Below are 21,619 nucleotides of genomic sequence, written 5' to 3' on the forward strand. Positions count from 1 at the left end.
GGCCGTACAGACGGAGATGCGGTGCATTGGCATACGCCAACCCCCCCCCCAGACTCATTGAGTGGCGGTCTTCACCGTCGGCCCGTCACCGGTGAGACTGCCACTGTGGCCCTGGCGGACTTCGGACCGCCAGGGTGAAATGAGGGCCATAGTTACCGGGATGCATACTTCATGATGTATGCCTGTGCATCTGTACCCACCCAGGGGGTTATTTCTGTAAAGAAAACACATTCCAAAATTAGTAATCTTGCATCTCTTGACACAGCTTTAGGCTAAAACTAATGGCAGAAGTCAATAACGCTCTACCTAGAGCAGAGAACAATGATTGTTATGTACTTGAAGTTCAGGGTTGGATTTTGTGGCATTGCTGCAGGGGTGCACTGTGTGCTTGCTTCATTTCAATAATGTTTCCCTATTTTGTCTATAGTTGGGGTTCACCTGCATAGCTTGTAAGCTACTTTCAGGGTGGCTCGAATAGACTTTACTTTCCATGAAGTTGCTGACACTTGTTTTTCCTGCTAGATTACAATGCCCACTTACAACAGAAAGACGTGTTTACATAGAGAGTAGGCCTCCTCTCTTAATGAGTTATCACTTCCTCCTCTTCCCACAGCTAAGCCAGGCTCGAGGACCAGTGAGGGAGTCCCAGGCTGGGCCGTCGTCCTCATCTCTCTGGTGGCTGTACTCTTCATCATGCTGCTCCTGGTGTGCTCCTTCACGGTGAGTTCCAAACCTGTCAGATTCATGGTAAGCCTGTCCAACCCACCTCTGGCAAGCCTCATGGTAAGGTCTTAGCCCCACAGCCTCAGCCTCCCACAGCCTTCAGCACCCCGCACACAGCCTTCAGCTCCTCCTCCACAACCTTCTGCCCCCACAGCCTTTAGCCCCCCACCCACAGCCTTCTGCCCCCCCCACAGCCTTCAGCCGCCCACAGCCTTCAGCCATGGTGTCTCTGCACAGGCAGAAACAACCATAGCATCTCTGCACAGGCGGCAACAACCATAGTGTCTCTGCACAGGGTGCAACAACCATAACATCTCTGCACAGGGAACAACCATAATATCTCTGCACAGGGGACAACAAACATATAGCATCTCTGCACAGGAAGCTACAGCCACAGCATCTCTGTACAGGGAGCCACAACCACAGCATCTCTGTACAGAGAGGTACAACCATAACATCTCTGCACTGGGAGCTACAACCATAACATCTCTGCACAGGGAACAACCATAACATGTTTGCACAGGGGACAACAAACAGCATCTCTGCACAGGAAGCTACAACCACAGCATCTCTGTACAGAGAGGTACCCATAAGCCTCCAACACCCTTCAGCACCCCACACACAGCCTTAAGCCTCCCACAGCCTTAAGCCCCTCGCCCACAGCCTTCAGCCTCCCACAGCCTTCAGCCCCCCACCCCCACCCACAGCCTTCTGCCCCCCACAGCCTTCAGCCTCCCACAGCCTTCAGCCACCCACAGCCTTCAGCCTCCCACAGCCTTCAGCCCCCCACCCACAGCCTTCTGCCCCCCACATCCTTCAGCCTCCCACAGCCTTCAGCACCCCACCTGCACAGGTGTAGGAAAGTACCCCCTTTTGGCATGTTACCCCCAATTTCTGCCTGATATCACTGTGTTTTTGACTGTGTCACTGGGATCCTGCTAGTCAGAACCCCAGTGCTTATGGTTTATGGCCTGCTTGTCAGTGGGTTTCACTATTTTCTAAATTGTCACTGGAGTTATGCTAATCAGCACTCCAGTGCTCATGCGCTCTCTCTTTCTAAATTTGTCACTACAGTTTAGTGACTCCATATTTCGCTCCACATTGGCATACTGGACCCCCCTTATAAGTCCCTAGTATATGGTACATAGGTACCCAGGGAATTGGCGTTCAAGGGAATCCTTATGGGCTGCAGCATTTCTTTTGCCACCCATAAGGAGACCATACAAAGTCTTCTTTGGGACTGCCATTGCAGCCTGTGTGAAATGGTGCATGCATTATTTCACAACCATTTTCACTGCACCAGGTAATTTAGAAGTCACCTATATGTTAGGTCTTCCAACCCTGAAGGCTGGGTGCAAAGTACCTGTGTGTGAGGGCACCCCTGGACTAGCAGAGGTGCCCCCACATCATCCAGGCCCATTTTGCCAGACTTCGTGTGTGCGAGGACGCCATTACAGGCGGGCACTACATATAGGTCAATACCTATATGTAGCTTCAAAATGGAAACTCCTAATATGGCCAAGAAAGGTGTCTAACAACTGGGAATTGTACCCCAATACTGATTACAGTATTGGTTGCACAATCCCATGTACTCTGGGGCCTCCATCATGGACCCCCAGTATTGCCATTACAGCCTTCTGAGGTTTTCCAGGCAGCCCAGCTGCTGCCACCTCAGAGACAGGTTTCTGCCCTCCTGTTACTTGAGCAGCTCAAGCCCAGAAAGGAAGAACAAAGGATTTCCTTTGAGAGAGGGTGTTACACCCTCTCCCTTTGGAAATAGGTGTTACAGGGTAGCCTTCCCAAGCCACTGGAAATGCTTTGAATGTGCACATTTGGTGGCCTCCTTGCATATTCCAGTCTACACTGGTTCAGAGACCCCAAGTCCCTGCTCTGGCATGAAACTGGACAAAGGAAAGGGGAGTGACCACGCCCCTGTCTATCACCACCCCAGGGGTGGTGCCCAGAGCTCCTCCAGCGTGCCCCTGGCTTTTTCCATTTTGGATTCCAAGTTGGTGGAGAACTCTGGGAGCATATGAGTTGCAGTGCCAGAAGGTGATGTCGGAGACCCCTCCTGATAGGTGCATACCTAGTTAGGTGACCAACCCCCCTCTCAGGGCTAAGTAGGGTCTCTCCTGTGGGTGTTTCTTCAGATTCGGATTGCAAGACTCCAGCAGGAATCCTCTGCATCCTTTACTTCATCTTCTACCAACTGAACCACAGCTGAATGCGCCAGGAACTCTACAAACTGCAACACTGCAACAAAGAAGCAAAATCGACTTCTGCAACATTGTAACTTCAGCTCCTGCCAGCAACTGCAACCGTTTCCAGGTTGTGCATCCTCCGAGGGCTGCCTGTCTTCAGCCTGCACCAGAAGAACCCAAGGAATCTCTCTTGAAGTGGAGGAGTCACTTCCCTGCTTCAGCAGGCACCCCTCTGCAGCGACCACCAGTGGCTTGGACCCACTCTCCAGACAACAGGCATGGATCCAGCAACACAGGTGGTGGACTAAAGTGACTCCCGAAGTCCCACTGTCCAGATGTCCAACTTTGGTGGAGGTAAGGGCTTGCCTCCCCATGCAAGACAGTACCCCCGTGCACAGCATGACTTGCAGTTGCTAAGGCTTGTGTGCGACTTTCCAAGAAGTCCTTCGTGCACAGCACAGTTTAGGCCCCCAGCACTCCATCCTGCGATGCACAGCTTCCTGAGTGGTTCTCCAGCAGCGTGCAATCCCTATGTGTTGTGCTGCGTGGGCCTCCATTTGCACCTTCTTTGTCCCTGTGCTGTTGGACTCCTGTGTACGCTGCCTGGTCTTCTGAGGGCTCTCTGAGTTGCTGAGAGCCACCTCTGTCTCCCCTTCCTGGGTAGAGGTCACCAGGTCCCCCCTGGTCCCGGGCAGCACCATGTTAAGCTAACTGTGAGCTTTGCATGTGCCAAGGCTTGTTGGCGGAATCCAGCGACGCAAACCTGACTGCATTCATCCATCCGGCGTGGGACATCTTCTGCACTAACCAGAAACCCATATCTCTATTTTTTGGTGCAATACTGACTTTGTCTTCTCAACAATGGTTCCACTTTTGCACCTTCATCCGGGTTAGCAGGGGCTCGTGTTCTCCCTGTACTCTTAAGTGCTTCTTGGACTTGGTCCCCTTCTTCCACAGGTCTTCAGGTCCAGAAATCCATCATTGGTGTCTTGCAGTCTCTTCTGGTTCTTCCATTATTTTCTATCATGACTTCCAGTGTGTTTTAGGAAACTTGTTGTGTTTTACTCCTGCTTTCCTGGACTCTGGGATGGGTTCAATTTCTTACCTTTGGTGTTTTCCTACACTCCCAGCGCCCCTCTGCACGCTACACTTACCTAGGTGGGAAACAGACTTTTGAATTCCATTATTTTAGTATATGGTATGTGTTCCTCCTAGGCCCATTTCTAACTATTGTGATTTGTAGTATTTGCACTGTTTACCTACTGTGTACTTATCTGTTTCTGGTTACTAGTGTATATATTGTGTTATTTGTTTACCTCCGAAGGGAGTATCGCCTTCAAATTATTTTTGGCATTGTGTGACTAAAATGAAGTACCTTTATTTTTGTAACACTGAGTATTTTCTTTCATGTGTGTGAGTGCTGTGTGGCTACAGTGGTATTGCATGTCTCCTTGGCAGCTTAGCTACAGCTATCTTTAGACAGCCTGGCTTCTAGACTCTGACTACAATTCACTAATAAGGGACACATTGATCTGGTATTAGTTGTAAGTACCTCTGGTACCCACTACAAACCAGACTAACCTCCTACAACAGGGAGCCACAACCACAGCATCTCTGCACACGGCGCAACATCCATATTGTCTCTGCTCAGGGGGCGACAAACATGACATCTCTGCACATGCAGCAACAACCATAGTGTCTCTGCATAGGGAGCAACACCATAGTGTCTCTGCACAGGGAGAAACAATCAGAGGTTCTCTGCACAGGGAACAACCATAGTTACTCTGCACAGGGAGTAACAACCAGAGCTCCTCTGCACAAGGAGAAACAACCATAGCATCTCTGCACAGGGAGCTACAACCATAGCATCTCTGCACAGGGACCAACAAGCATAGCATCTCTGCACAGGGAGCAACAACCAAAGCATCTCTGCACAGGGAGCAACAACCTTAGCATCTCTGCAGAGGGAACAACAACCATAGTATCTCTGCACAGGCAACAACAAACACAGTGTCTCTGCACAGGGAGCAACAACCATAGTGTCTCTGCACAGGGCGAAACAACCAGAGCTTCTCTGCACAGGGAACAACCATAGCATCTCTGCACAGTGAACAACCATAGCAACTCTGCACAGGGAATAACAACCATAGCATCTCTGCACAGGGAGATACAACTAAAGCATCTCTTCACAGGGAGCTACAACCATAACATCTCTGCACAGGGGGTAACAACCGTAGCATCTCTGCACACTGAGCAATAACCGTAGCATCTCTGAACAGGGACCAACACGCATAGCATCTCTGCACAGGGTTCAACAACCATAGCATCTCTGCAGAGGGAGCAAAAACCATAGCATCTCCGCAAAGGGGGCAACAGCCATGGAATCCCTGCACAGGGAGCTACAATCATAGGATCTCTGCACAGGGAGCAAGAACCATAGCATCTCTTCACAGGGAGCTACAACCATAAACTCTCTGCACAGGAAACAACCATACCATCTCTGCACAGGAAGCTTCAATCATAGCATCTCTGCACAGGTGGAAAAAACATAGCATCCCTGCACAGGGAGCTACAACCATAGCATCTCTGCACAGGAGGGAATAAACATAGCATCTCTGCACAGGGAGGAACAACCATAGCATCTCTGCACAGGAGGCAACAAGCATAGCATCTCTGCACAGGGAGCTACAACCATAGCATCTCTGCACAGGAGGCAACAATCATAGAATCTCTGCACAGGGAGGAACAACCATAGAATCTCTGCACAGGGAGCTACAACCATAGTGTCTCTGCACAGGGAGATATAACTATAGCATCTCTGCACAGGGAGCTACACCATAACATCTCTGCACAGGGAGCAACAATCATTGTGTCTCTGCACAGGGAGTTATAACCATAGCACCTCTGCACAGCGGGCAACAACCATGGCATCGGTGCACAGGGAGCAACATCCATAGTGTTTCTGCACAGGGGGCAACAACCATGGCATCTCTGCACTGGCAGCAACAACCATAGCATCTCTGCACAGGGAGTTGCAACCATAGCATCTCTGCACAGGGACCAACAAGCATAGCATCTCTGCACAGGGAACAACAACCATAGCATCTCTGCACAGGCAGCAACAACCATAGTGTCTCTGCACAGGGAGCAACAACCATAGTGCCTCTGCACAGGGAGAAACAACCAGATCTTCTCTGCACAGGGAACAACCATAGCATCTCTGCACAGTGAACAGCCACAGTGACTGTGCACAGAGAGGAAAAACCATAGCATCTCTACAAAGGGAGCAACAACCATAGCATCTATGCACAGGGAGCTACAACCATAGCTTCAATGCACAGGAAACAACCATAGCTTCTCTACACAGGGAACAACCATAGCATCTCTGCACAGGGGGCAACAACGATAGCATCTCTGCACACGGAGCAACAAACATAGCATTTCTGCACAGGGATCAACAAGCATAGCATCTCTGCACAAGGAGCAACAACCATACCATCTTTGCAGAGGGAGCAAGGACCATAGCATCTCTGCACATTGGGCAACAGCCATAAAATCTCTGCGCAGGGAGCTACAATTGTAGGATCCCTGCACAGGGAGCAACAACCATAAAACCACAGTGACTCTGCACAGAGAGGAACAACCATAGCATCTCTGCACAGGGAGCAAAAACCATAGCATCTATGCACAGGGAGCTACAACCATAGCATACCTGCACAGGGAGCTACAACCATAGCATCTCTGCACAGGGAGGAACAACCATAGAATCTCTGCACAGGGGGCAACAAACATAGCATCTCTGCACAGGGAGCTACAACCATAGCATCTCTTCACAGGGAGCTACAACCATAACATCTCTGCACAGGGAGCTACAACTATAACATCTGCACAGGGAGCAACAACCATAGTTACTCCACACAGCGAGTTATAACTATAGCATCTCTGTACAGGGAGCAACAACCATGGCTTCTCTGAACAGGGAGCAACATCCATAGTGTCTCTGCAGAGGGGGCAACAACCATGGCATCTCTGCACAGGCAGCAACAACCATAGCATCTCTGCACAGGCAGGAACAACCATAGCATCTCTGCACAGGGAGCAACAACTATAGCATCTCTGCACAGGTAGGAACAACCAATTGCATATCTGCCCAGGGAGCAAAATCCATAGTGTCTCTGCACAGGGAGCTACAACCATAGCATCTCGGCACAGGGAGCAACAACCATAGCATCTCTGCACAGGGAGGAACAACCATGGCATATCTGCACAGGGAGCAAAATCCATTGTGTCCTTTCACAGGGAGCAACAACCATAGCATCTCTGCACAGGGAGCAACAACCATAGTATCTCTGCACAGGCAACAACAAACACAGTGTCTCTGCACAGGGAGCAACAACCATAGTGTCTCTGCACAGGGCGAAACAACCAGAGCTTCTCTGCACAGGGAACAACCATAGCATCTCTGCACAGTGAACAACCATAGCAACTCTGCACAGGGAATAACAACCATAGCATCTCTGCACAGGGAGATACAACTAAAGCATCTCTTCACAGGGAGCTACAACCATAACATCTCTGCACAGGGGGTAACAACCGTAGCATCTCTGCACACTGAGCAATAACCGTAGCATCTCTGAACAGGGACCAACACGCATAGCATCTCTGCACAGGGTGCAACAACCATAGCATCTCTGCAGAGGGAGCAAAAACCATAGCATCTCCGCAAAGGGGGCAACAGCCATGGAATCCCTGCACAGGGAGCTACAATCATAGGATCTCTGCACAGGGAGCAAGAACCATAGCATCTCTTCACAGGGAGCTACAACCATAAACTCTCTGCACAGGAAACAACCATAACATCTCTGCACAGGAAGCTTCAATCATAGCATCTCTGCACAGGTGGAAAAAACATAGCATCCCTGCACAGGGAGCTACAACCATAGCATCTCTGCACAGGAGGGAATAAACATAGCATCTCTGCACAGGGAGGAACAACCATAGCATCTCTGCACAGGAGGCAACAAGCATAGCATCTCTGCACAGGGAGCTACAACCATAGCATCTCTGCACAGGAGGCAACAATCATAGAATCTCTGCACAGGGAGGAACAACCATAGAATCTCTGCACAGGGAGCTACAACCATAGTGTCTCTGCACAGGGAGATATAACTATAGCATCTCTGCACAGGGAGCTACACCATAACATCTCTGCACAGGGAGCAACAATCATTGTGTCTCTGCACAGGGAGTTATAACCATAGCACCTCTGCACAGCGGGCAACAACCATGGCATCGGTGCACAGGGAGCAACATCCATAGTGTTTCTGCACAGGGGGCAACAACCATGGCATCTCTGCACTGGCAGCAACAACCATAGCATCTCTGCACAGGGAGTTGCAACCATAGCATCTCTGCACAGGGACCAACAAGCATAGCATCTCTGCACAGGGAACAACAACCATAGCATCTCTGCACAGGCAGCAACAACCATAGTGTCTCTGCACAGGGAGCAACAACCATAGTGCCTCTGCACAGGGAGAAACAACCAGATCTTCTCTGCACAGGGAACAACCATAGCATCTCTGCACAGTGAACAGCCACAGTGACTGTGCACAGAGAGGAAAAACCATAGCATCTCTACAAAGGGAGCAACAACCATAGCATCTATGCACAGGGAGCTACAACCATAGCTTCAATGCACAGGAAACAACCATAGCTTCTCTACACAGGGAACAACCATAGCATCTCTGCACAGGGGGCAACAACGATAGCATCTCTGCACACGGAGCAACAAACATAGTATTTCTGCACAGGGATCAACAAGCATAGCATCTCTGCACAAGGAGCAACAACCATACCATCTTTGCAGAGGGAGCAAGGACCATAGCATCTCTGCACATTGGGCAACAGCCATAAAATCTCTGCGCAGGGAGCTACAATTGTAGGATCCCTGCACAGGGAGCAACAACCATAAAACCACAGTGACTCTGCACAGAGAGGAACAACCATAGCATCTCTGCACAGGGAGCAAAAACCATAGCATCTATGCACAGGGAGCTACAACCATAGCATACCTGCACAGGGAGCTACAACCATAGCATCTCTGCACAGGGAGGAACAACCATAGAATCTCTGCACAGGGGGCAACAAACATAGCATCTCTGCACAGGGAGCTACAACCATAGCATCTCTTCACAGGGAGCTACAACCATAACATCTCTGCACAGGGAGCTACAACTATAACATCTGCACAGGGAGCAACAACCATAGTTACTCCACACAGCAAGTTATAACTATAGCATCTCTGTACAGGGAGCAACAACCATGGCTTCTCTGAACAGGGAGCAACATCCATAGTGTCTCTGCAGAGGGGGCAACAACCATGGCATCTCTGCACAGGCAGCAACAACCATAGCATCTCTGCACAGGCAGGAACAACCATAGCATCTCTGCACAGGGAGCAACAACTATAGCATCTCTGCACAGGTAGGAACAACCAATTGCATATCTGCCCAGGGAGCAAAATCCATAGTGTCTCTGCACAGGGAGCTACAACCATAGCATCTCGGCACAGGGAGCAACAACCATAGCATCTCTGCACAGGGAGGAACAACCATGGCATATCTGCACAGGGAGCAAAATCCATTGTGTCCTTTCACAGGGAGCAACAACCATAGCATCTCTGCACAGGGAGCAACAACCATAGCATCTCTGCACAGGGAGGAACAACCATGGCATATCTGCACAGGGAGCAAAATCCATTGTGTCTCTGCACAGGGAGCAACAACCATAGCATCTCTGCACAGGGAGCAACAACCATAGCATCTCTGCACAGGGAGCAACAACTATAGCATCCCTTCACAGAAGCAACAACCATAGCATCTCTGCACAGGGAGCAACAACCATAGTATCTCTGCCCAGGGAGGAACAACCATAGCATCTCTGCACAGGCAACAACATGACATCTCTGCACAGGGAGCTACATCCATAGCATCGCTGCACAGGGGGGCAACAACCATAGCATCTCTGCACAGGGGGCAACAACCATAGCATCTCTGCACAAAGAGCAACAATCAGTGCACCCCAGTTGACACCCCTGACACCCCTCGGAGGACTCCCATCAGTGCACCCCAGCTGACAATCCCTGGGCAGCAGCCATCAGTGCACCCCAGCTGACTCCCCTGACCCCCCTCTGAAAAACTCTCATTAGTGCACCTCAGCTGTCACTGCTGACACCCCATCAAACACTCCCATCAGTGCACCCCAGATGACACCCCTAACACCCCCTGGACGTCTCCCATTGATGCACCTCAGCGGACACCCCTTACAACACCCGACCAGCAGCCATCAGTGCACCCAAGCTGACGCCCCCTGGAAGACTCCCATCAGTGCACCCAAACTGAAACCCTTGACACCCCCTGGAAGAATCCCATCAGTGCACCCAAACTGATACCCTTGACACCCCCTGAAAGAATCCCATCAGTGCACTACAGCTGACACCCCCTGGATGACTCCCATTGGTGAACTCCAACTGACACCCCTTACATCTCCATTCAAGACTCCTATTAGTGCACTTCAGGTGACACCCATGACACCCCCATTCAAGACTCTCATTAGTGCACCTCAGCTGACACCCCTGGGCACCCCTAGAAGACTCCCATTGATGCACGCCAGCTGATGCCCCCTGGGACCCTCTGCCCAGCTGCCATCAGTGCACCCCAGCTGACACCCCCTGGCACCCCATGGAAGACTGCCATCAGTGCACCCCAGCTGACCCCCCTGACACCCCTGACCTGCAGCCATCGGTGCTCCCCAGCTAACCCCCCTCTGGAAGCTCTTGTGCTCTGTGTGTGAGGTGCGGTAAAGAGAGATGTGTACAAGTCCCTGGCCCAGGGGAAGAGGACTCATTCACACAGGCATTGGACACTCAAGGACATATCCTAGGAGCCATCCTCAATACCTGTAAATGTTATAAAGTGGTCCTGACCTAGGAGGCCAGAGACAGTCACACGTTGCACAGACATGTTGAACCAGAAAGATAATGTGAATTAATAACGGAAGATGTGGTTGTCAGTCAGAGACAGGCAAAGACAGGCAGTGACAAGCAGTGACAAGCAGGGACATGCGGACACAGACAGTGACAGGCAGTGACAGGCAGTGACAGGCAGACACAGGCAGACTGCGACAGGCAGTGACATGGACCTGTAACTGAGATCTAACTCTGACGTCTCACACTAGGTCCCACCTCATTCTTCACACCAGGACTCTCACCCGTGGACCTGTAACTGAGATCCTAACTCTGAGGTCTCACACTAGGTCACACCTCATGCTTCACACTAGGACTCTCACCTGTGGACCTGTAACTGAGATCCTAACTCTGAGGTCTCACACTAGGTCACGCCTCATGCTTCACACCAGGACTCTCACCCGTGGACCTGTAACTGAGATCCTAACTCTGAGGTCTCACACTAGGTCACGCCTCAAGCTTCACACCAGGACACTCACCCATGGACCTGTAACTGAGATCCTAACTCTGAGGTCTCACAGTAGGTCACACCTCATGCTTCACACCAGGACTCTCGCCCGTGGACCTGTAACTGAGATTCTAACTCTGAGGTCTCACACTAGGTCACGCCTCATCCTAACTCTGAGGTCTCACACCAGGTCACGCCTCAAGCTTCACACCAGGACAATCACCCATGGACCTGTAACTGAGATCCTAACTCTGAGCTCTCACACTAGGTCACGCCTCATCCTTCACACCAGGACCCAAACCTATTCTGACTGAGATCACAACTCTGAGCTTTCACACTAGGCCATGCCTCATCCTATATACCAGGACTCAGACCCATCCTAACTGAGATCCTAACTCTGAGCTCTCACACTAGACCACACCTCATCCTTCATGCCAGGACTCAAACCCTTGGTCTGGTACTGCAATCCAAACCCTGCTGTCTCACACTAGGTGGCACCTCAACCTTCACACCAGGAATCAAACTGATGGACCGGTAACTGACATCCTAACTCTGAGGTCTCACACTAGGCCACCCATCATCCTTCACACCTGGAATCAAATTCATTGACTCCTAACGGACATCCCAACAAAGTGCTCTCACAATAGGTCACCCCTAACCCTTCACACCTGGACTCTCACCCATTGACATGTAACTGAGATTCTAACTCTGAGGTCCCACACTAGGTCACGCCTCATCCTTCACACCAGCACTCTCACCCGTGGACCTGTAACTGAGATCCTAACTCTGATGTCTCACACTAGGTCACACCTCAACCTTCACACCAGGACCCAAACCCATGGACCTGTAACTGAGATCCTAACTCTGAGGTCTCACACTAGGTCACACCTCAACCTCCACAACAGGACTCTCACCCGTGGACCTGTAACTGAGATCCTAACTCTGAGCTCTCACACTAGGTCCCACCTCATCCTTCACACCAGGACTCTCACCCATGGACCTGTAACTGAGATCCTAACTCTGAGGTCTCACACTAGGTCACACCTCAACCTTCACACCAGGACTCTCACCCATGGACCTGTAACCTAGATCCTAACTCTGAGCTCTCACACTAGGTCACACCTCAACCTTCACACCAGGACTCTAAGCCATCGACATGTAACTGAGATCCTAACTCTGAGGTCCCACACTAGGTCACGCCTCATCCTTCACACCAGCACTCTCACCCGTGGACCTGTAACTGAGATCCTAACTCTGATGTCTCACACTAGGTCACACCTCAACCTTCACACCAGGACCCAAACCCATGGACCTGTAACTGAGATCCTAACTCTGATGTCTCACACTAGGTCACACCTCAACCTTCACACCAGGACCCAAACCCATGGACCTGTAACTGAGATCCTAACTCTGAGGTCTCACACTAGGTCACACCTCAACCTCCACCACAGGACTCTCACCCGTGGACCTGTAACTGAGATCCTAACTCTGAGCTCTCACACTAGGTCCCACCTCATCCTTCACACCAGGACTCTCACCCATGGACCTGTAACTGAGATCCTAACTCTGAGGTCTCACACTAGGTCACGCCTCATCCTATCTCTGAGGTCTCACACTAGGTCACACCTCAACCTTCACACCAGGACTCTCACCCATGGACCTGTAACTGAGATCCTAACTCTGAGCTCTCACACTAGGTCACACCTCAACCTTCACACCAGGACTCTAAGCCATCGACATGTAACTGAGATCCTAACTCTGAGGTCCCACACTAGGTCACGCCTCATCCTTCACACCAGCACTCTCACCCGTGGACCTGTAACTGAGATCCTAACTCTGATGTCTCACACTAGGTCACACCTCAACCTTCACACCAGGACCCAAACCCATGGACATGTAACTGAGCTCCTAACTCTGAGGTCTCACACTAGGTCACACCTCAACCTCCACACCAGGACTCTCACCCGTGGACATGTAATTGAGATCCTAACTCTGAGGTCTCACACTAGGTCACACCTCAACCTTCACACCAGGACTCTCACCCGTGGACCTGTAACTGAGATCCTAACTCTGAGATCTCACACTAGGTCACACCTCAACCTTCGCACCAGGACTCAAACCCATGGACCTGTAACTGTGATACTAACTCTGAGGTCTCACACTAGGCCACACCTCATCCTTCACACCAGGACTCTCACCAATGGACCTGTAACTGAGATCCTAACTCTGAGCTCTCACACTAGGTCCCACCTCATCCTTCACACCAGGACTCTCACCCATGGACCTGTAACTGAGATCCTAACTCTGAGGTCTCACACTAGGTCACGCATCATCCTATCTCTGAGGTCTCACACTAGGTCACACCTCAACCTTCACACCAGGACTCTCACCCATGGACCTGTAACTGAGATCCTAACTCTGAGCTCTCACACTAGGTCACACCTCAACCTTCACACCAGGACTCTAAGCCATCGACATGTAACTGAGATCCTAACTCTGAGGTCCCACACTAGGTCACGCCTCATCCTTCACACCAGCACTCTCACCCGTGGACCTGTAACTGAGATCCTAACTCTGATGTCTCACACTAGGTCACACCTCAACCTTCACACCAGGACCCAAACCCATGGACATGTAACTGAGCTCCTAACTCTGAGGTCTCACACTAGGTCACACCTCAACCTCCACACCAGGACTCTCACCCGTGGACCTGTAACTGAGATCCTAACTCTGAGGTCTCACACTAGGTCACACCTCAACCTTCACACTAGGACTCTCACCCGTGGACCTGTAACTGAGATCCTAACTCTGAGATCTCACACTAGGTCACTCCTCAACCTTCACACCAGGACTCAAACCCATGGACCTGTAACTGGGATACTAACTCTGAGGTCTCACACTAGGCCACACCTCATCCTTCACACCAGGACTCTCACCAATGGACCTGTAACTGAGATCCTAACTCCGAGCTCTCACACTAGGTCCCACCTCATCCTTCACACCAGGACTCTCACCCATGGACCTGTAACTGAGATCCTAACTCTGAGGTCTCACACTAGGTCACGCCTCATCCTATCTCTGAGGTCTCACACTAGGTCACACCTCAACCTTCACACCAGGACTCTCACCCATGGACCTGTAACTGAGATCCTAACTCTGAGCTCTCACACTAGGTCACACCTCAACCTTCACACCAGGACTCTAAGCCATCGACATGTAACTGAGATTCTAACTCTGAGGTCTCATACTATGCCACCCCTTACCCTTCACACCTGGACTCTAACCCATCGACATGTAACTGAGATGCTAACTCTGAGGTCTTGCACTAGGACACCCCTAACCCTTCACACCTCGACTCAAAGCCACGGACCTGTAACTGTGATCACAACCCTGAGATCTCGCACTAGGACATGCATCATCCTTTACACCTAGAATCAAACCCATCCTAACTGAGATCCTAACTCTAACCTCTCACACTAGGCCATGCCACAGCCTTCACACCAGCACTCTAACCTATTGAACTGTAACTGAGATCCATACTGAGCTCTCGCACTAGGCCATATCTCATCCTTCACAGAAAGCTCTACAATCAATGAATAGCCAACCATGTCAAGAAACCAGAGCTCTGGTCAGGAATATAACCCATACATCTCATTAAACATGGTTGCTAATGTCCCCTTCTGTTTCTTCTTCCCAACAGATGTATTCCTACTGGTTGAAGGATAAATCACCAACCGCATACAACATCTACCTCCCACATCTACCCTTAAATGAAATGAGCTAATGACGAGCTGGGCCACAAGTGCAGGCACCATTGTTCTGCGAAGATACTACACACCTCTTTCATGGCTCTTTGGAATAATCAGCGTGTGTCTACACAACTTTAACAAGATGTCAAGCTGGCCAGGTTCATCTCTCTTCTGGGATCATGAGAGGAACACAGTTGTGTCCACAGAGCTCCGGAAATCCTCCATGTGACCACGTTCTGCCCCACAGCTCCAGGGGAGTTCCACTGGACGAGGCTTGTGTCCACAGCTCAAGGGAAGTTACAAAAGACAAGGCTTGAGAGCACTGAGCTCTAATGAAGCTCATAGGACCGGGCCTGGGTGCGACGACTCTAGAAAAGCTCCACAGAACAAGGCTTGTGTCCACGTAGCTCTTGGGAAGCTCTGTAGGACAAGACTTGTGTTCACGTAACTTCAGGAAAGCTCCATATGGCCAGGCTTTCATACCTTCAGCTTACCGGAAGCTCCATAGAAGCAAACTTGTGTCCACACAGCTCTAAGAGCACACAATAGAAGCAGGCTTGCACCCGGGAGCTCAGGAGAAGATGCATAAGTCAGGGCTTGTGCCTAACAACTTAGGGAAAGCTCCATAGAACAAGGCTTATGGTCAAACAGTTTCAGGGAAGCTCCATAAGGCCAGGCGTCCATCCACACAGCTCCTGGGAAGCTTCATAGGACCAGACGTGTCACACATCTCAGGGGAAGCTCCATGTGAACAGCCTAGTGTCCACACAGCTCAGGTGGAACTCAATTGAACTAGACTTGTGTCCACACAACTCCAGTGAAGCTCCAGTTGGCAAGATTTGCATTCACACAGCTTCAGAGACGTTCCATATGACAAGGCTTTCATACACACAGGTCTAAAGAAGCTCCATATGGCCAGAATTGTGACCAAACAGCTCCAGGAAAGCTTGATACAACCAGACTTGTGACCACACAACTCTAAGGAAGCACCATAGAACCAGTCTTGCGTCCACCCAGCTCTAGGGAAGCTCCTATGGCGGGGCGTGTGCCCACAGAGCTCCAGGGACACTCAATATGACCAGACCTGTGCCCACTCACTTCTGGGGAAGCTCCATACAGCCAAGCTTGCTTCCACCCAGCTCCAGGGATGCTCCAGAGACCAGAACTGCATCCACCCAGCTCTGAGGAAGCACCACAGGACCGGGCTTGCGTCCTGTAGCTCAGGGACACTCAGTAGGAGGAGACATGTGTCCCTGCTAGAGGGACAGCAGCCTGTGGGGTTTAGCTCGACACTCATGTTTGCATTGGCATCACATTCTCCCATGACGTGTCGGACACCTGTATTGTAGACACTGCTCTTTTGTATTTTAATTGAGTGCTCAATACTGAGTCATGAAGGCAACATTGATCAGGGATGACTATAGATGTGGTTTGAGGTCAGTGGCCGAATCCTGAGGAGAGCTCTCGCCACCGTCCTCATCAATCAGCGATCTTTCTCAAGTGAACAACACCCTTCTCCCCATCACCCTTGGGAGTGGTACAGAACATTCATGAGTGATACCAAGCAAAGACCATTCTGGTCATTTCCACTCTGAAAGGCACATCAAGGAAGCAGCTCTCAAGCGATGCTAGATTCCTCTCCTCACCCAGGTGTTTGCAATCCATGAACAGGATGATGGATTTATGTCTTTAGTGAGATGACCATTACAGAGAAAACCATTACAGAGAAAACCATTACTGCGAAAACCATAACAGAGAAACCCATTACAGAGAAACCCATTACAGAGAAAACCATTACAGAGAAAACCATTACAGAGAAAACCATTACTGCGAAAACCATAACAGAGAAAACCATCACTGTGAGAACCACAACAGAGAAAACCATTACAGAATAAACCATTACAGAGAAAACCATTACAGAGAAAACCATTGCAGAGGAAACCATTACTGCAAAAACCATAACAGAGAAAACCATTACAGAGAAAACCATTACTGCGAAAACCATAACAGAGAAACCCATTACAGAGAAACCTATTACAGAGAAAACCATTACAGAGAAAACCATTACAGAGAAAACCATTACAGAGAAAACCATTGCAGAGAAAACCATTGCAGAGAAAACCATTGCAGAGAAAACCATTACAGAGAAAACCATTACTGTGAGAACCACAACAGAGAAAACCATTTCAGACTAAACCATTACAGAGAAAACCATTGAGCAAACCATTACAGAAATGACATTTGCAGAGATAACATTTCAGAGAAAACTATTTCAGAGCTCAACATTACAGGGAAAAGAAACCCATAATAGAGAAAAACAGAAAAATGTGCAGAGAAAGAGAAACACACATCAGAGAAAACCTTAGAATTATTTGTATTTAATTAAGATTGTTTAGGCTGCCACAACAAATTTACTACAGAAAATGTCACTGTAATAAAAATATTTTACCCTCTGCTTCACTCAAATGTTTAGCCTTTGCCCCTCCCTAATCTGTACATTATAGATTAAAACCCTGACCCTCCCATCAGTGTGTTTACAACCCTTGGTCTAACCTGAGCACAATTCATCAACTTCTCATAAACTTAACCCTGCCCCTATTACAGCCCTCCCTGCCCCGGCCCAACCCCTTATCAGAGCACAAACCACACCCGGACTGTCCAGCTCATCTCACCACTTACCCCTGAGAGAAGAATGTCTTCCCGGCTTCTCTAGACTTCTTCTGGGACCTCTCTGATGGTGTCTCTGCTCTGCACTCATTGACGTCATATGACCCCGGGCAAGGGTTTCCAGGACTGGTGTCTCCAGGAAGAGACGCTTCTTCTTCTGGGTCCTCTCTGACGGTGTCTCTGCTCTGCACTCATTGACGTCATATGACCCCGGGCAAGGGTTTCCAGGACTGGTGTCTCCAGGAAGAGACGCTTCTTCTTCTGGGACCTCTCTGACGGTGTCTCTGCTCTGCACTCATTGACGTCATATGACCCCGGGCAAGGGTTTCCAGGACTGGTGTCTCCAGGAAGAGACGCTTCTTCTTCTGGGGTTGTCTCTGACGGTGTCCCTGCTCTGCACTCATTGACGTCATATGACCCCGGGCAAGGGTTTCCAGGACTGGTGTCTCCAGGAAGAGACGCTTCTTCTTCTAGGTCCTCTCTGACGGTGTCTCTGCTCTGCACTCATTGACGTCATATGACCCCGGGCAAGGGTTTCCAGGACTGGTGTCTCCAGGAAGAGACGCTTCTTCTTCTGGGTCCTCTCTGACGGTGTCTCTGCTCTGCACTCATTGACGTCATATGACCCCGGGCAAGGGTTTCCAGGACTGGTGTCTCCAGGAAGAGACGCTTCTTCTTCTGGGTCCTCTCTGACGGTGTCTCTGCTCTGCACTCATTGACGTCATATGACCCCGGGCAAGGGTTTCCAGGACTGGTGTCTCCAGGAAGAGACGCTTCTTCTTCTGGGTCCTCTCTGACGGTGTCTCTGCTCTGCACTCATTGACGTCATATGACCCCGGGCAAGGGTTTCCAGGACTGGTGTCTCCAGGAAGAGACGCTTCTTCTTCTGGGGTTGTCTCTGACGGTGTCTCTGCTCTGCACTCATTGACGTCATATGACCCCGGGCAAGGGTTTCCAGGACTGGTGTCTCCAGGAAGAGACGCTTCTTCTTCTGGGGTTGTCTCTGACGGTGTCCCTGCTCTGCACTCATTGACGTCATATGACCCCGGGCAAGGGTTTCCAGGACTGGTGTCTCCAGGAAGAGACGCTTCTTCTTCTAGGTCCTCTCTGACGGTGTCTCTGCTCTGCACTCATTGACGTCATATGACCCCGGGCAAGGGTTTCCAGGACTGGTGTCTCCAGGAAGAGACGCTTCTTCTTCTGGGTCCTCTCTGACGGTGTCTCTGCTCTGCACTCATTGACGTCATATGACCCCGGGCAAGGGTTTCCAGGACTGGTGTCTCCAGGAAGAGACGCTTCTTCTTCTGGGTCCTCTCTGACGGTGTCTCTGCTCTGCACTCATTGACGTCATATCACCCCAGGCAAGGGTTTCCAGGACTGGTGTCTCCAGGAAGAGACGCTTCTTCTTCTGGGTCCTCTCTGACGGTGTCTCTGCTCTGCACTCATTGACGTCATATGACCCCGGGCAAGGGTTTCCAGGACTGGTGTCTCCAGGAAGAGACGCTTCTTCTTCTGGGTCCTCTCTGACGGTGTCTCTGCTCTGCACTCATTGACGTCATATGACCCCGGGCAAGGGTTTCCAGGACTGGTGTCTCCAGGAAGAGACGCTTCTTCTTCTGGGTCCTCTCTGACGGTGTCTCTGCTCTGCACTCATTGACGTCATATCACCCCAGGCAAGGGTTTCCAGGACTGGTGTCTCCAGGAAGAGACACTTCTTCTTCTGGGGTTGTCTCTGACGGTGTCCCTGCTCTGCACTCATTGACGTCATATGACCCCAGGCAAGGGTTTTCAGGACTGGTGTCTCCAGGAAGAGACGCTCACTCTGGAAACTGGACCTTGAGGATCTCAAGGTCCCATCAGACAATGGGTTATCAAGTCCGTGACATAGACCTGCTCAGACGTGTCCCTTCTGGCCCATGCAGCACCCTCTTGCGGGGTGAGCACCCTGATGGCTGGTCACACAGTCATTGCCTTGTGTTGGGTTCGATGCACTAGTGCCTTGGTCAGACCCTGTCAGTGCCCTGTGTTGGGGTCTCGGCTCTCATCCTCCAGTCAGACCCTGTCAGCTCCCTCTGTTGGGGTCTCGGCCCTCGTCAGACCCTGTCAGTTCCTTCTAATGGGGTCTCTGCCCTCATTCATGGTCAGACCCTTTCAATGCCCTCTGTTGGGGTCTCTGCCCTTGTCTCCCCGTCAGACCCTGTCAGCTCCCTCTGTTGGGGTCTCGGCCCTCATCCCCCCAGTCAGACCCTGTCAGCTCCCTCTTTTGGAGTCTCTGCCCTCATCCTCCGGTCAGGCCCTGTCACTGCCCTCTGTTTGGGTCTCGGCCCTCATCCTCCGGCGAGAGACCCTGACAGTGCCCTCTGTTGGGGTCCCTGCCCTCGTCAGACTCTGTCAGCTTCCTCTGTTAGGGTGTCTGCCCTCCTCTCTCGGTCAGACCCTGGCAGCTCCCTATATTGGGGTCTCTACCCACATCCCCCAGTCAGACCCAGTCAGTGCCCTGTGTTGGGGTCTCGGCTCTCATCCCCCGGTCAGACCCTGTCAGCTCCTTATGTTGGGGTCTCTGCCCTCATCCCCCGGTCAGACCCTGTCAGCTCCTTCTATCAGGGTCTCATCCCCCGGTCAGACCCTGTCAGTGCCCTGTGTTGGGGTCTCGGCTCTCATCCCCCGGTCAGACCCTGTCAGCTCTTTCTGTTGGGGTCCCTGCCCTCATCCCCGGTCAGACCCTGTCAGCTCCCTCTAATGGGGTCTCTGCCCTCATCCCCCAGTCAGACCCTGTCAGCTCCCTCTGTTGGGGTCCCTGCCCTCATCCCCGGTTAGATCCTGTCAGCTCCTTCTAATGGGGTCTCATTCCCCGGTCAGACCCTGTCAGCTCCTTCTATTGGGGTCTGATCCCCGGTCAGACCCTGTCTGCTCCTTCTATTGAGGTCTGATCCCCGGTCAGACCCTGACAGTGCCCTCTGTTGGGGTCCCTACCCTCATCCCCGGTCAGACCCTGCCAGCTCCTTCTATTGAGGTCTGATCCCCTGTCAGACCCTGACAGTGCCATCTGTTGGGGTCCCTACACTCATCCCCCGGTCAGACCCTGACAGCTCCTTCTGTTGGGGTCCCTGACCTCATCCCCGGTCAGACCCTGTCAGCTCCTTCTATTGGGGTCTCATCCCCCGGTCAGACCCTGTCAGCTCCCTCTGTTGGGGTCCCTGCCCTCATCCCCCAGTCAGACCCTGTCAGCTCCTTCTATTGGGGTCTGATCCCCGGTCAGACCCTGTCTGCTCCTTCTATTGAGGTGTGATCCCCGGTCAGACCCTGACAGTGCCCTCTGTTGGGGTCCCTACCCTCATCCCCGGTCAGACCCTGCCAGCTCCTTCTATTGAGGTCTGATCCCCGGTCAGACCCTGACAGCTCCTTCTATTGGGGTCCCTGACCTCATCCCCCGGTCAGACCCTGACAGCCCCCCTGCCGGGCGGTCCTCTGAAGGGGTCGCTCTCACTGTCGGTCTCGTGGCTCAGGCCTGTCCTGGGGTCCTCAGGTGTATTTATTCCCAATATTTATTCCTGAATCATAGACATATTTTTCTACAAAGTGAGCTCCGTGCTAAGGAAATAAAGTGTATTTTTCTATGACTGTGTCACGTGCATTCTTTCTCTCAGGAACAAAAAAACTCCGAACTGACAGCAGAATCCACGGAGGTTACAGATCCCCTTCTGGGGCGCGTCATCCCTGGGGGGACACCGAAGGAATGTTCCATCCTCCATCATCTCTGCCCCGGGGGGGGGCAGGTGAGCAGCTGCAGGTGGGTGGAGGACGG

At 51.2% G+C, this 21,619-nt stretch overlaps 2 protein-coding genes across 2 annotated transcripts in view; both read left to right on the top strand.

Moving 5' to 3' along the window:
* Nucleotides 1-21,400, top strand: part of LOC138301447 (platelet binding protein GspB-like) — a 65,816-nt gene extending 44,416 nt beyond the window's left edge. The window contains exons 3-4 of the mRNA XM_069241947.1: nucleotides 614-720; nucleotides 15,099-21,400. Of these exons, the coding sequence (XP_069098048.1) occupies nucleotides 614-720; nucleotides 15,099-15,182 (191 nt within the window). The 3' untranslated portion in view covers nucleotides 15,183-21,400. The remainder of the gene's footprint in view (nucleotides 1-613; nucleotides 721-15,098) is intronic.
* LOC138301842 (histone H1-like protein HC2) lies at nucleotides 16,845-17,342 on the top strand. The gene is made up of 2 exons (XM_069242339.1): nucleotides 16,845-17,006; nucleotides 17,070-17,342. The coding sequence occupies exons 1-2, from the start codon at nucleotides 16,845-16,847 to the stop codon at nucleotides 17,340-17,342; spliced, it is 435 nt and encodes a 144-aa protein (XP_069098440.1).
* Nucleotides 21,401-21,619: the final 219 nt, after the last annotated feature.

Source organism: Pleurodeles waltl, chromosome 6 (genome assembly GCF_031143425.1).
Source record: "Pleurodeles waltl isolate 20211129_DDA chromosome 6, aPleWal1.hap1.20221129, whole genome shotgun sequence".
NCBI classification, from domain to species: domain Eukaryota; kingdom Metazoa; phylum Chordata; class Amphibia; order Caudata; family Salamandridae; genus Pleurodeles; species Pleurodeles waltl.